The following is a 15000-nucleotide window of genomic DNA, read 5'->3' as shown; positions in this document are numbered from 1 at the left end:
TTTTTTATGGATGGAAAGTTTCCATCCGGGGCTGCATAAAATGATGCACTAATTGCTGAACCGCAAGAGCGCGTAGGGGGGAAGGTGTTTTTAATGAAGTTTTCGATATTCGGCGCGACAAGCCGAATGCATATGTTGATGATATGTTGCATATGTTGATGATATGCAAATTTCGATTAGTAGTAGGCGGATAGAATGTTGAACTATCACTTAGAAGCAACGCAAGCAGCAGCGCAAGAAGGCCGTCGCCGATGGGCTACTTGATTCGTTAAACGGGAAGGTGACATTCGTGTTTTTCTTTCCAATATTTAATTCACTTTCTTTTAAGCTTAAGAACTTCCGCGCCACCTTATCAGAATGGAAAGGAGAATGGACAGGAAGGAGATGTGTCTGTGGTGGAGTGTAAAAACTAGAAGGCTCGCAATGTATACGAAATCATCCTACTCTACAACGCAACACAAGAAAATGCATTGAATTCCTAATCATCATCTCACACACCGTCGCTCGCCACAAGTTACTAAGCGGTTTTGGGGCTACGGTGCCGTTCACACTTCCTTTTTTAAAGATGTTCCATTTTATGTAAAAAACAAAACAAATAGTGTGCCGAACCCACAAGTACACAAAACAGTATCAAGGGGAGAGGCTGTAGGGGTTTGTACCGTTTTTAGTTCGTAAAATGCGCCTAGGTTATTAACATTTATTTTAGTTATTTAAGGTTTATTGATCAAGAATATTTCATGCGAATTCCTTTGGCGAAAGCACGTGTGTACGAGCCAGATACAGTGGATGGTGGGCGTGAAGATGAAGAGTTGAATCTTGTAAACAGGAATCGAACACCAGAGAGAGAGAGAGAGAGAGAGAAGAAGAGAAAGAGAATCGTTACACGTTACACAGAACCACAAAACTAAACACACAGGATACACATACATATTTATTGTGATAGGAGAAGTAAACTACTGACTATGATTATTATTGGTGCGCGAACACGCGAAGAAACAGAGAGAGAGAGAGAGATTCGCGAACACGGAAGTATATGAATAAAATGAAATCCCTGTTCCACTGCGCCAACCGGCAGCCAGTGTGTGCAACGGGGAGAGGAGGGAGTACATTGAAAACAAAAACCATCAAACGTCGTGTGTCTTTGCATTGTCTTATGTCATCTTTGGATTTGCGTGTTGCGCATTAAGGAAAGAAAGATAATCCTTCTAGGCCGAGGTGTTCCAGCGATTCCGATGATTTGAATTCGCACCCAGCGGTGTCATAACCTCCCCGTGGTCTCTCTTCCCTCGTCGTCTTCTTCTTCATTCCTCACAACTCAGCGCAAACGAGACGATCTCTCAATCTCGAGCCTCGACTCGACGCGAATGGCGTCGATGGTTGGTGGTGGGGCGACGGGCGACTGACTCGCAGGTCGGTCAATGACCGACCCCAAGCGCCGCCGAGTGTCTTGTTGTGCACAGGTGGGGCGTTTAGGCGGGTGGGCGGATGGCTAAACTGATTCGATTCGCTATTCGGACACAACACACAACCGAGCCTGCACACACCGAGTTTAAGACCAAAACCACCTCGCGCCGAGGTTATGGAAAGTGAAAGTTTACATAAAAGGTATCTCACCATCGCACACCACACCGCCTCCTCCTTCCACATTGACAAGGTAAGGTTCAACGGGTCCAGATCGCGCAGATCGAGGCCCAGCACCGTGCCGAGTGACGGACGGACGATCATGTCTATGTGTCTTCTTTGAGGAGTGGGAAAGGGGTTATGCCCGTGTAGGGAGGTAAGGGTGGCCAGTCATTATGATTCGGTAACGCCACTTTTCGATTCGCGCAATCGGCCGTGCCCTCCTCGCGACACGATGATAAGGAGGAAGAAGGAGGGCGGTGGAGGGGGTAGAGGTGGTGCAAAGGCGAAGCGGTGGCACTTCTATTGCGTAACGACGTAACAGCAACGAGGAGCGGCACCACCACATCATCGTCGCTAGTAGCAACAGCAGCAGCAACAGTTTTCCGCGTTTCGTGTGCTTTTGCGTGGCCCTCCCCCCCCCCCCCGTTTTTTCTTTAAAGCAAACCTCCTCCCAGTGCTGGAGTGCTGGGCAGTTTTTGGTGCACGAAGTTGGAGTCAGAGGTTTATGCAACATCGATTGCTTTATCATTTTCGTGATTCGATGAGGATCACTTGAGAGATAGAGAGGTGGAGTAGAGTTGTTTGGTGGACCGAATAACTTCTTGAGAGGGCTATTCGTGTTCTATTGTAAAGGAGGGAGAAGAACAACAACAAACACCAAAGCGCGGCGTGGTATTTATCATGTGCGCTGACAACGTGGCCACCGTTTAACCAGAGGAGTCACATAGCGCAAAACAAGGCACGGTGGCCACCAAGCAGCGAGAGAGAGCGCACATAACTCGCAGGAAGCAGTAGCGTGTAAAAGTAGTAGCAGCAGTTGGTGGAGCAATTATAATGTCCCGCTATAGCCATGCACGTACGCAGGCACGCACCCAGCACGAGAAATCACTTAATCGCTGGATGAGGTAGCGGAGGTCGGCAAGCGGCAGCAAACCGAAATGCAAATGGTGGTGGTAGCTGGTAACAGTTACGACGACGAGCGGCGGGCTCATTACGAAACGGTTAAACGTGTGGCCACCGGATGGTACGGATGGTGGGGTAAACAGTACAACGATTCATGGAGGTTGGAAACGCGAACGGAGGAAACTCCAAATATTAGCGATCCGCGGTTTAGCGAGATGGTAAGAGATGGTGGTGGATCGTGGGATTTTTTAGATTCGTTTGAGTCTAGGCTAGATCTACAGTTCCAATATGACGATCATTTGGTTCAATCTGGGCTCTTCCCGGTGCGCGATGATTGATCGTGAAGTGTTCTTCGGAGGATAATAGAGACGGGAAGGCATGTTCATGTGCGCATCTTCAATAAATTATACGCAAACACTCTCAGTTAGTCAAAAGCACATCTGCGCAGCGAAAGAAGAATCCGAGTGCAGCCTAGAATTGTTTAATGTTCTAGATTGCGGCACTGCGCGCGGTGGTTGATACTCATCATGCACTCCAGCAGCCCGGATAGCTCAGCTGGCAGAGCGTTGGACTTTTAATCCAACGGTCTAGGGTTCAATTCCCTATTCGGGCGGAGTTGGAAAGTGATTCATTTTATTAAATTACACTTCTATCGCGCATTCTTATTAATAAAAACATGCGCGTCATTTGCATATATGATCTGTAAAGTAAGATGTGTGCAAAACGGCTTGCTAGGATATGATAAAGAGTGACAGCAAGGCGTACTAAAAATATTGTGAAAATTGTTGTAAATGAAGATCTTTATCGCCACCAATTAATCCTTTTAGAGGAAGCCTTTTTTTAAATCATTTGATTCCAAATCAATCCAATAAGATTTGCAAAATAGCAGAGCCTGCAAATAGCTTTCCCACGCTAAGCACCAGTCGTTGCTACTTCTGAATACTACTTTTTCAATTGTATCAGTAATGGCTTGGCTAAATACGATTGAAGGCGATTGAATTCACTGCGAAACTATCGGAAAATAGGTCTCTGGTTGATCCATCGCCTACCTGATCGATTGTTCTGCAAACAGCCATTGAAGTGCTGATAGCAAGATGGAATTCCTAATTCTTTCATTTCAATCTGTCGAACCTCCAGCTAAAATGCTGGACACAAATGCCATTTCATGCTAATAAAGAAAACCCCCCGTCGAACAGGAAGGAAGAATGTTTCCCCCAAAAAAGGTATCTGTATATATTTGCAAATGGCAACCTTCCTCCTGCTGGTTAACAGTGCTGTTAATCGTTAATCCGATACAAACCGGTTGTTATGTGTCTTTCCGTTTAGCGCCTCCAACCGAAAAGGGGCTGGAATCGTTGCGAGTATCTGAATGTTCGCTAACAACTGGCCAGTTCGGGGGCTGGCAGAGGTGTGGCAACCTATGGGAATTTGGAAGGATTTTTTATTTCGACTTTTTAATTTGCATACTCGCTATCAGGTGGGGCGCGGTGGTTGCGCGTTGACGGATCGATGACGTCAATGGAGGAGAGGGAGGACCTATTTGGCGTCTTCTTAGCTCTCTTTGTTTGCTCGGTGCTTGATAATGAAGTGATCCAATGTTCTATTTATTTCTGGCGAAAGGAAATGGAAAATGGCGTTCAAATCGCTATCGCGAGATATTGGGTGGTTGGTAATTGCCCTAGCGGCCGACTGTTAATCGTTCGTGAATTATTGGGATGCTTCTTGCGAGGTGGTGGCGTGGTGAAGAAGGATGAGAGCGTTTGGTTTGGTTGGGCGGTTGTTTTATCGATATTTAATTTTCTTGCGGCCAGTCCGTACGTCCTGGATACCAGTTAAGAATGGGGTATTTCCGATTGAATCAGGTCGGCCGCTGCAAGGCAGAGGAGGAGAGAGCGCTGATTTGCCAACATACCTGAAGAAGACTGGCGAAATACGGTAGGTTAATTACAAGATTTGTTGAAGATAGACTACTTGCGTGATTATAGAACACTATTTTATGCATTGGTTTCGGTGGAGAGGCCTTTTAAAACTTCCCTACAACAGTCGCTAACCGTGCTACGGATAATTCTAATGCAGGATTTTTTGAATTCAGAATGTGACTTCTTTCCTTATTCGTGGCATGGGGATTTCCAGCAAAAAAAAAATGCAAACAAATGATTATTCTTGCATTTTGTTTAGTCAGCTGATAGTGATTCTACTGTGGATTATACAAAAGGCCGAAGGTCTCGAAGGTTTGATCTGTGGAAGGCTTGGCATGCTACGTAGGAGATAGCGTTAGCAAGAAAGACGAAAACCCCCGGTAAGAACGGGAGATAAGGGAGGTTTTTAGCTTGGCATGCGGCAGTGAAACATGCGTTAAAGATGCTCGCAAAAGAAGGTGCACTGATTTAATGATATGGTTTTGGCAGAACCTAATGGAATTAACATTCGAATACTGATACGCAGACTTTGTTATTAAAAAGGTCAATCTATTGTTACCCCTCGAACAAAAACAGAGCTATTTCTGTTAGTTTTGATATTCAGTTGGTTATCTATTTATTGGCCCGTTTGGCAAGAGTTTGTTTAATCCACACCCGATAGCAACGCACGTTGTGGATGACGGTTTCGTTGTTGGCTTATCTCTCCGTTGACCGTAATGCCAAAAGTGATCTTGTTCTAGCAAAAACCGAGAAAACGGCGTAGTTTTGGAAGAAGGACCGGGTTGGTCACGTTTGTTTGCCGACACTATACGATAAAGTCGACACTATACGCGATGCTTTTTCACAAGTACAATTCGCACCTAATATAGTTATGGTTTTAAATTTTTAAATTCTGAAATTTTTCCGAACCGATCCATGTTTTAAACTGCTCCCACTTTGATACCCTTTGATACATCGCGGCATCGACTGCTTCCATAGTTGGCAAACTATTTTGATTATCCTTTGACGCTGATGAAGGCTCACTGGTGTCATAAATCGGTGTTGGTTGTGTCGATGTAGGTGAAATTATTTCTATCTTCTCGACGGGAATGACGACGGATTCTTTCGGACAGCAAACTCCTCTATCAACCGGGCATGCATCCGTTGGCCGGGGGATATTTTGAATGGAGCAATCATCTGTTTCCACACAAAGGCTAGTACCGCTTCTGCATTCCTTCAGTCTCACAACAGTCTACGTTCCATATTGATTTGTTCAAAAATGGAAATCAATTACTATCTCATTCTAGCTAAACTGGTGTACTGATTCTACATTACCTGTAAATCACCTCCATTAGCAAGAGCTATGACTAGCAGCGCTGTGAAGAGTGAAAGTAACAGCGTAGAACACATTTTACACGGAACAGCCATTCGGCCACTAGTACTGGAATCAACTGAAGATGGCTCGGCGATACACTGCGCCCAGGGACTGGTGATAACCGTTTCGTTGATAGATGCATTCGGTTAGCTGATTCGCAAGGTCAAATCCAATACATTGCTGCTGTCTATTTGTTGATTCGTGCGGATTTGTTGGCCTGTTGGAGAAAGACAGACGACGACCCAGCCCGTAAAGACTCAGGACTTATTTTAGAAAACTTGAAACTGCTGTAAAAGAGAGGTAACACGCCGCACAGATCTTGGTAAATTACTGGTTTATTCCACACCACGCGTCTCGTGTTAGTGTTATAAAGTATAAACAATCCTCCGTTCAAAACATACAGTGTGTTTGCCGTTTTGCCAAACCCTCGCTTTCCGCGTCCCAGGATCGTAGCTTATTGCTTTGCTATATTACCACGGGTACTGATCGTAGGTAAAGAAACGGAAAATTAAATAAAAAATGAAAAATGCCTACAAAATACTTCGAGTACGGCAAGGAATAGAAGGGCACAATCGTGAACCGCAACGCTTCGCGGGCCCGCTGGTAAAATAGTAATGATAGAATTGCACGAATAGCGCGACAAATACGCGCGCGCACGCGTCTACTTTAGAGACTGAATGTCGCTTAAAAAAAACCCTTAACGTACTAAAAACACAACTGAAAAAAAGATAGAACAACGACACTGCGCACAACCTCGTGCGGTTAGTGTGGGGCAATTAAAGCACGTTTAAAATCGAATCGATTACCCTTGCGCTGCAACACAAGTCTGATTCTGCGCATTGCTCTCAATCTAGTTCTCCGTAGAAAGGCTTCCTAATGTTCCTTTTCCACTTCACTCCCTGGGGATCCCTGATCCTTTGAAGAGGATATTCAGCCGGCCAGTTGGCCACGGCGTAGCGCGCTAACGCGGTGTTTTTATGACAGGTTTATGGCACCACTCGGCCCAGCGCCTACTCGGTAAGGTATTACTTCCACTAGGCAATGGTGTACTTAGCCTACTTAAGGATTAATGCGCAACTACGCGCCAACATAAGCGATAGCTTAGTGTGTGGGTCTGTGTGTTAGTTGTTGTGTGCTGTGTTGGCGCTGTTACTAGCTAACTTATGGCAATATTGGGGATTGATTTCGGGGGCCAAATGTGGCAGTCCCCAGATGAGTGATGAGAGTGAAGCGTATATAAAACGAGATGTTCTCAACCATGAGAGCCTGGTGTTAACCTCCTAGTGCGCCCCCTGCCTGTCTTGTTTTTATCTAACTCATAATGATTCGTGGTCGCTTGATTTCCTACGCTGCTGGCGTTCACCAGTCCAACGTCCAGTTACAAATCGACCCTGTGCTGTTCGTGCCTTTGTACTTTGAGAATGTTTTAACGATACAATTTTTCGAGCAAAACCGAACGGCTTTTGATTGGCTTTGAAACAACGGTAAAAACAACGCGCAGCGTCCAATGGGATTTGATTGTAACATAACTTAACGAGGCAGCTATCTCGATTCCGTCAGCTCTCCCGGTCTCACGCACTATTAAATATGTATATATGTGTGTGCTTGTGTGTCTGTAAAGGAGATATGATGATTAGGGTCCTCCGTTTTAAGGATGCGTCTTGGACAGCACTTTCCGCAGCTTTTCGCTATTTTTGTCCGGTTGCGTGCGTGGGCTACTGCGGTTGCGCTTGTACCGTTTGGTGGCGGCCACATCTCCCACACTGCAGTGGTTCGACACGTCGCTACGCTTCGCGGGACCAGTCATCAGCTTCCGGTTAATGTTGCCATTACTGTCCACCGTCGTCGTCGTCGTCGTACCACCACCACCACTGACAACGAGCTCGGTCTGCGGGCGTATTACACGATCAGCGACACGATCGTTCAGTAGCTTCGCCTTAGCGAGCCGCACGTTCCCGCCCGGGACGGTATTGTACTTGGCCGAAGCGCTCGTGCTGCTCGTTACGATCGATACGATGGTGCCGTTGTTGCTCTCCAGTCGGGTCTTCCGTAGCGATTGCTGCCGTTTGTGCACCGTAACATCTTCCCGGTGGCCACTGCGAAAGGGGAAGAGAATGAAGATCATGTTACCTATCACCAGAGGATGACGGATTGATTTCTGAACTTACATCTTAATACAGCGGTTCAATTCCTCCCAGCAAACGTGTGTCGTACGTCTTGTTTGTTTCTGATGCTGTGCTGGTACGATCGGCTCCGTCGTTACGTTGTCACCGGCGATCACTACCAGTGGTTCGGTCACGATGCTTCCATCTTCGGTTGTCGTAGCATAAAAGGGATACAATTCGTTTAAACATTATTCTGGTGGTGATGGAATTGAAGTACGCTCTACTCACCAGTGGTGGACGTATCGTTCTTCACCGACGGTGAATCAACACTAGCGCTCTTGCTGTGCCGCACGTCATGGGATGCCACCGACCGTACTGCAGCGTTCGCCATAAGATTGCCATTTTGCACTGTAGCATTGGTACCGTTGTTGTTTACATTGTTGTTAATGTTGTTAGCCGGGAGGTTTTGTTGATAGCTGATAGAGCGCACAGAGATAGAGACACCGCATCGCATCGTGGGATGCGCAAGGGTGCGCGGATGGGAAAGCATTCAAAGAGAAGAACCACATATTAATCGAACCAAGTATCGAGCGATCGAGCGCGCGACACCATGACAACCTTCTTTGCACAATTGGCCTGTTACGGTCAGCAGCAGTAGGTGGGGGGATAGGGAAAGGGATAGACATGCGTTACACAGCACAGAGGGATATGCGAGAGAGGCACGAGCACACACCAGGCCATCACTCAGCAAGCACTCTTTACTTTACTTTGCTTCCGTATCAAATCGCTAAAAGGAAGAACCGAAAAATGGGGAAATAAGGGGAAGAAGATGAAAAGATAAATTTCAACAAAAAAGAAATCATAAAAAGGAAATAAAAAAAAAACGGAAAACTGATCCGAACGTCGGTCGCGTGTTGAGACTGTCGATGGGGATGAGTTGAAAGGCGATGAGGAACTGGTTAGAACAATTGCTCTTGTGCGCGAGACAGACAGGTTACGATAGCGGTGGCCAAATCTCCGTATGTTAACCTATGCTAATGGATCCGGTATATTCCATGACCCATAACAGAGCAATGAAATAATAAAGCATTCAGTTTAATGGCTTAAATAAGTGTTTAATCGGTTTGGATCAACTCAGATGTTAGAGATGTTAATATACCCAATTTAATATAATTGTGAGCTTATAAAGAAGCTCCATTGGCTTTTAGTTCTATAATTGCCATTCTGGCGAATAAATTTGGATAAAATATCCATCTAAATCGTAATGCGCTTTGCTTGGCTTAGGCCATGTTGAGCCCAGAAATACACAAAACATTCGAAGCATTTCACTTATACTTTGAGGATGAAATCGTCGAGTTTACAGGATATTCGCGTTTGAGTGCTAGGAGTTATCCTCAGAAACATCAGCTTGAAAAAGCTAATCCACTCAAGATATCTAGAACCACTTCACTATAGTAGCAGCATGCCGCTGATGCTACCAGAAACAGCCAAATCTTCTAATCTGAATCCGAGAGAATGATCCACTCGGTTGGTTAAAGCACCAGAAAAGCGTTAAAGATCTCATTTCTACCTACACTTTCAGCTGCCCTAGAGTGCGATTGACCTTCGTCGGCATCACCCATAAACCGTACGTACATCGATGCCATTGTCTGGACGAACCCACGAGCCATGATTAGTCATGAAGTCAGGCGCGATTGCTTAATGAGTTGTTTGAGAACAGAAAAGAAAGATGCAACAGAACGGAAGCAAGAATCGGGTAGCAAGCAGGCACATTAGAAAGCGAGCAGCGCAGAACAAGCTATCCAATCAATCCATGTCCTCTAGGGTTGGGTGTTGGTGGTGGGTATTGGCAATATGATAATGGGACTCCGTTTCGCGACAGTCTACCCCCGGTACCTACCCAGGTAGGGCGGCATCGGCGGTCGAGGTTCGGTGCCGCGTAGCCTTGATTTGCGTTAACTGATCTCCCTGAGTGTGGGTTACCGCCTCCTGGTTGATGCTGGATCCCGTCACCGTTAGCCCATCGTCGGTGCTGGTCGGTTGCTGCGTGTTCGTTGCGTTACTGCCCGCGGCACTGGTTTTCGCCTCCGATCGGCTACGGTTGGCCACCGCCGTAGCGGTCGTCCGATGGTCCGGCGGTACGATTACGTGGTTGTTATTGAGCCGTTCGTCTTCATCGCTCAAGCGCATCGTATCGACCTTACGCGAAATGCCACAAACCCGGTCTCCCATCGGTGCGCCGCGCCGTGGCCGCAACGTGCGTTCCATACTACCGGTCGTCGTTGTCGTCGTCGTCGTCGTCGCCGGTTTCGGTGCACCTTCAATGAGAGGTGCACCTTCCTGCACCTGCTTACTGTGCTCTGTGCTGGTACCCCTATCCGTCGGTGCCACCTTGATCGGTTGCCTAAGACTGTAGATACCGAACGTGTGCTTATCGGGGGTGATTTTCGTACCGGTGCGCCGGTACGCGTTCCCTTCCGCTAACAGGAAGCTTTCCTTATCCTGTAGCCACGTTTGCTGATGCCCGATAACGGAACCGGGCCGGCAAATGCGTAACCAAGCGATAGCTTCATGGGCACTAAAGCTGTAGTGCTTGATCAAGTAGGCCGCGATCAGCGTTCCGGTACGACCGAGTCCGGCTAGAAAATGAAGCAACCGATTAAATGGTAGCTGTCCAACCCCGTGTGCCCTTGCCATGCCTTACTTACCCTTACAGTGCACCGCAATGCCACCCTTGGCCACCTCGCAGATGCTCAGAAACCGGCGCAATATCATGTCCGACGGTGTACCACCATCGACGAAGAACAGATCAAAGTGATCGAAGCCCCGTTCGGTGAAACTTTTCGCATCATACTGACGCATATTCAACCGGATGATCGTCGTTACGCCGGTCTCCTCAAAGTACCGAAAGTACGCCTCCGGGCTGTGGATGGGCATACCGTTTTCGTAGCGTGATTCCCGGTGTGGGCCACAGAACGCCAGAAACTTGCCCGGTACGATCCAGTTGAGGTCCCCGTTCTCAACCCGCTCGTAGTACTCGTACGTGATGTAGTCAAAGTCGGCAAAGTTAAAGAAGCGCCTCCGGTGCGCCTTCGCCATCGCGCACAGACAGTCGTGCAGCGAGATCAGAAAGCTGGACGGATTCTGCGAGGCGTCGCAGAACTTGCCGAGCCGATCCGGTTGCCGGAACAGCGTACGCAGGATGCTCTGGGGCGTGTGATGCAGGTAGATGATACTGTAACTGCCGATCAGGAAGGCCGCGTTCAGTAGCTTCGTCGTCTCGGTGGACGTGTGATGCACGATCTTGCTCAGTGCCATCTCCTTCCGCTCCAGCAACCCATTCACCAGATGGCAGTACCGGTACACCATGCTGATGTTCAGTGGACCGAAATCGTTGAAAAAGCTCTCGTACTTGAGCAGGTTGTCGGTGGAGAACAGGTGGTACGTCTCCGATAGCTTCTCCATTGCATCGCTCCATGGTTGCACCAGGAAATATAACCGATCTGCCGGTGACGGGAAGAAGGAAATGTTAGAATCCTGACTGCTGTATCCGACAAGCGATCCCGTGCTTACAGGTGATGATGGGTGCGGCCGAATTCATTAGCTTTTTGGTGGTCAGCTCCTCATTGCCGGTATCGAGAGATTGTGGACCAACGGTAGGGTCCGTCTCGGGCTCCAGTTGAATCAAACGGTCCATTCTTGCTTGTGCTTCAGTGTCGGTCCGGGACAGCGCTGCCAGTGGGTTGTGGCCCCGTCTATCCACCTTACAGTTGCTGAAAGAGGCAAAAAGGTGGTTTGCGGTTGAAACACCGATGAGTCACGGCTTGCTACGTCGGTGGGATGGTGGTCATTTCATTTACTGGTCCGGCCCCTTATTTCTCAACATGGCAACTTGTAATTTGCTGTCACCATAGCGGGACACCAACAGACCAATTGCTCCCACACTCGAAACCGGGCGTCCCCCCGACCCATGTGCGCGCACAGACACGGTCTTCTCCGGTTTGGTCGGCAGAAACTGGTTCGAGAGGTTCGCCTACTATATAGCACGTCCCACGCTACCGCACGCTCTCTTCATGCTTTCAACGATGTTGTCTTCTCCATCCCTCGATCCGATCCGAGTACACATTGGCTAGTTCTATTTAACTGGCGTAAAAAAAAGGCACGAAAAGTGCGGATTTTCGAAACGCGAACCGAAGGAAAATTCCGATGCAGCGAGCTCTCAGCAACACACCAGAATTTGGGGCATTCTGAGGTGGGCTGCTACTGAAACGGGAGCACCAAAAGCACCATAATTAATGCAGCGGAAGTGTGTCCCCAGCGAAGGGGAGCCACACACCCACCAACACCCGCACACAAACACAGACACACGCAGGTGAAGGCCGGAAAAGTCGATGGGAATTGGGATTACTTTGGAAGGTCGTGGGTCACTTCGAAAAACCGCGCCATCCACCTGAGCCTGACCCACGGGCTTACTACGCATCCGAAACTCACGTTCACGCTCCCCATCGTCGGGAGCTGCTTGCTGGCGGCTGGCGCACGGAAGGTGGCCGAGTAACGATTCGATTTTCACTCCTTTTCCGGTGGACACCAGGATCGAGGCACACGCATGTGTGTCACGCAAGTAGCACGCCAAACAACAACTTGTCCGGAACCTGTGATTCTGGTCTCTGGTCAGCCTAATCCTCCTCCTCTCCAGCAGCTTGTTGTGACCTTTCTATTGTTTAAACATCGAACCACCTTCGCTGAGATAAACTGTTGAGCCGTCGTCGTTTGGAAAAGTGTGTGGGGGGGCTCGTCAGTGCGCGAGGGAGACGCACCGAGCGTCGTTGCCTCTCTGTTACACCACCTTGTTGACGGTACCACACAGTACCATAACGGCTGAATCGACTGACGAGGGTAGCTCGAAAAATGCTCGAATGCTGCCGTTCCCGAAGGGAGAAACAGGGTGCCCTGTGTACTGGAGGGAATTTTTAATTTCACAAATTTAATTGATGTCTGATTGATTGATTGATTAACTTGCAGGAAGTTGCTCTATACATTTTGTTATGTTACTGTGTAATTATAAAATAAAATGCATGTAACCTAACCTAAAAACCCTATCTACCTTGCTGCCGTTTCCGAAGGGAACCGAACGTCCCGCCGGCTTGTTTTGTTGTGTTTGGTGAAAATCGGCGTTTTATTCCGGGGTTTTCCGTGTAAAATCGAGTGTTTCCGGTCGTTCCTCCAAGTACGGGCCATCGGCCATCGTCTGCTCCTGCGGGTCACCGGGCAGCGAAGCGAAAGAACGATCATGTTTTCCCTTTGCAAGCAGCCGCACGAAGCGACGGCGGTCGAGTTTTCCCTGACTTGCCACTTCTTTAACCACAGCGAAAAATCCCTCGTTACCGGTGGCGCCAACGTGCTCAAGGTGTACCGTATCATCCCCGACGCGGATCCGGCAACGCGCGACAAGTACTCGGGTAGGTCCAGAGCCGGGGGGACTCCCTGAAATCACCAACAGGAACTGACGCTTTTTGTTGTTGTTGTCTTTGCAGCCACCCGGCCCCCAAACATGAAGCTGGAGTGTATGGCCTCGTACCGGTTGTTCGGGAACATCATGTCCCTGCAGTCCGTTTCGTTGGCCGGTGCGCAGCGAGATGCACTGCTCATCAGCTTCCCCGATGCGAAACTGTCCGTGGTGCAGTTCGATCCGGATAATTTCGATCTGAAAACACTTTCGCTGCATTACTTCGAAGATGAGGACATTCGGGGCGGGTGGACGGGCCACTATCACATCCCGCTGGTGCGTGTCGATCCGGACAATCGGTGTGCGGTGATGCTGGTGTACGGTCGGAAGCTGGTGGTGCTGCCTTTTCGCAAGGATAGCTCGCTGGATGAGATTGAGATGCAGGATGTGAAGCCGATCAAGAAGACACCGACGCTGCTGATAGCCAAGACCCCCATTCTGGCGTCGTACATTATTGAGTTGAAGGATTTGGACGAGAAGATCGATAATGTGATCGATGTGCAGTTCCTGCACGGTTACTATGAACCGACGCTTCTCATTCTTTACGAGCCCGTGCGAACGTTCCCGGGGTACGTATGAAGTCAATCTGGGCAGCCTCTGGTTCCCTGTTCTAATCCGTGTGTCCTTCTGCAGTCGAATTGCGGTCCGTTCGGATACGTGCACGATGGTGGCACTGTCACTGAACATCCAGCAACGCGTCCATCCGGTCATCTGGACGGTCAACAGTCTACCGTTTGACTGTCTGCAGGCCGTACCGATCAGCAAACCGATCGGTGGCTGTCTGGTGATGTGCGTCAACTCGCTGATCTACCTGAATCAAAGTGTTCCGCCGTACGGTGTTAGCTTGAACAGTAGCGCCGATCACAGTACAAACTTTCCACTGAGTATGTTCCGTTTCATTCTATTTGGTATTTCCGAATTGCACTAACGACGTTTTATCTCTTTTACAGAGCCCCAGGATGGTGTGCGGATCAGTTTGGATGCGGCGCAGGTTTGCTTTATCGAGTCGGAGAAACTCGTCCTCTCGCTCAAAGGTGGCGAGCTGTACGTGCTGACACTGTGTGCCGATTCGATGCGCAGTGTTCGCAGTTTTCACTTTAGCAAAGCCGCCGCCAGTGTGCTGACGAGTTGTGTAAGTAGTGGCGTTACTGTGGTAACGCTTTGGCGCCTCCTAACGATTCCTCATTCGCTCTGTTTGTAGATTTGTGTATGCGAAACCGAGTATCTGTTTCTCGGCTCACGATTGGGCAATTCCCTGCTGCTAAGGTTCCGCGAGAAAGATGAAAGCCTCGTAATAACGATCGACGATAGTGGTGCGGTGGAGAAGGAACAGAAACGGCAACGGCTCGAGGAGGAAGAGCTGGAAGTGTACGGTAGCGGATACAAAACGTCCGTCCAGCTAACGAGCTACATCTTCGAGGTGTGCGACAGCGTGCTGAACGTTGGTCCGATCGCACACATGGCCGTTGGGGAGCGCATTTGTGAGGAGGAAATGGAAGAAGGAGCCGAGGTGCAGTTTGTGCCGAATAAGCTCGATGTTGAGGTCGTGACGGCCAGCGGACACGGCAAAAATGGTGCCCTTTGTGTGCT

General features: G+C 48.7%; 3 protein-coding genes and 1 non-coding gene across 4 annotated transcripts in view; 3 read left to right on the top strand and 1 right to left on the bottom strand.

The window, feature by feature from the left end:
• Positions 1-1115, top strand: part of LOC126577400 (mushroom body large-type Kenyon cell-specific protein 1-like) — a 6077-nt gene extending 4962 nt beyond the window's left edge. Inside the window, exon 1 of the mRNA XM_050239005.1 lies at positions 1-1115. This exon is cut by the window's left edge and continues 4962 nt beyond it. The gene's annotated coding sequence lies outside the window, so the exon portion shown is untranslated.
• Positions 1116-2704: 1589 nt separating this feature from the next.
• LOC126577388 (cleavage and polyadenylation specificity factor subunit 1) overlaps positions 2705-15000 on the top strand; it is a 15267-nt gene continuing 2971 nt past the window's right edge. The window contains exons 1-6 of the mRNA XM_050238974.1: positions 2705-2744; positions 13028-13363; positions 13439-13979; positions 14044-14294; positions 14361-14542; positions 14612-15000. The exon at positions 14612-15000 is cut by the window's right edge and continues 2971 nt beyond it. Coding sequence (XP_050094931.1) covers positions 13195-13363; positions 13439-13979; positions 14044-14294; positions 14361-14542; positions 14612-15000 — 1532 coding nt within the window. The 5' untranslated portion in view covers positions 2705-2744; positions 13028-13194. The remainder of the gene's footprint in view (positions 2745-13027; positions 13364-13438; positions 13980-14043; positions 14295-14360; positions 14543-14611) is intronic.
• Positions 3067-3139, top strand: Trnak-uuu (transfer RNA lysine (anticodon UUU)). Its single transcript has one exon. It is a non-coding gene; the product is annotated as a tRNA-Lys (tRNA).
• LOC126577390 (tyrosine-protein phosphatase cdc-14) lies at positions 6117-12667 on the bottom strand. Its single transcript, XM_050238982.1, has 7 exons — positions 12396-12667; positions 11478-11677; positions 10613-11407; positions 9805-10543; positions 8193-8380; positions 7968-8109; positions 6117-7895 (listed from the first exon to the last, which is right to left on the bottom strand). The coding sequence occupies exons 2-7, from the start codon at positions 11599-11601 to the stop codon at positions 7448-7450; spliced, it is 2436 nt and encodes an 811-aa protein (XP_050094939.1). The 5' UTR covers positions 11602-11677; positions 12396-12667; the 3' UTR covers positions 6117-7447.

This window comes from Anopheles aquasalis, chromosome 3 (genome assembly GCF_943734665.1).
Source record: "Anopheles aquasalis chromosome 3, idAnoAquaMG_Q_19, whole genome shotgun sequence".
Classification (NCBI taxonomy): Eukaryota; Metazoa; Arthropoda; class Insecta; order Diptera; family Culicidae; genus Anopheles; species Anopheles aquasalis.
The sequence above is the reverse complement of the archived record's forward strand: the minus strand, read 5'-3'. Positions and strand labels throughout refer to the sequence as shown.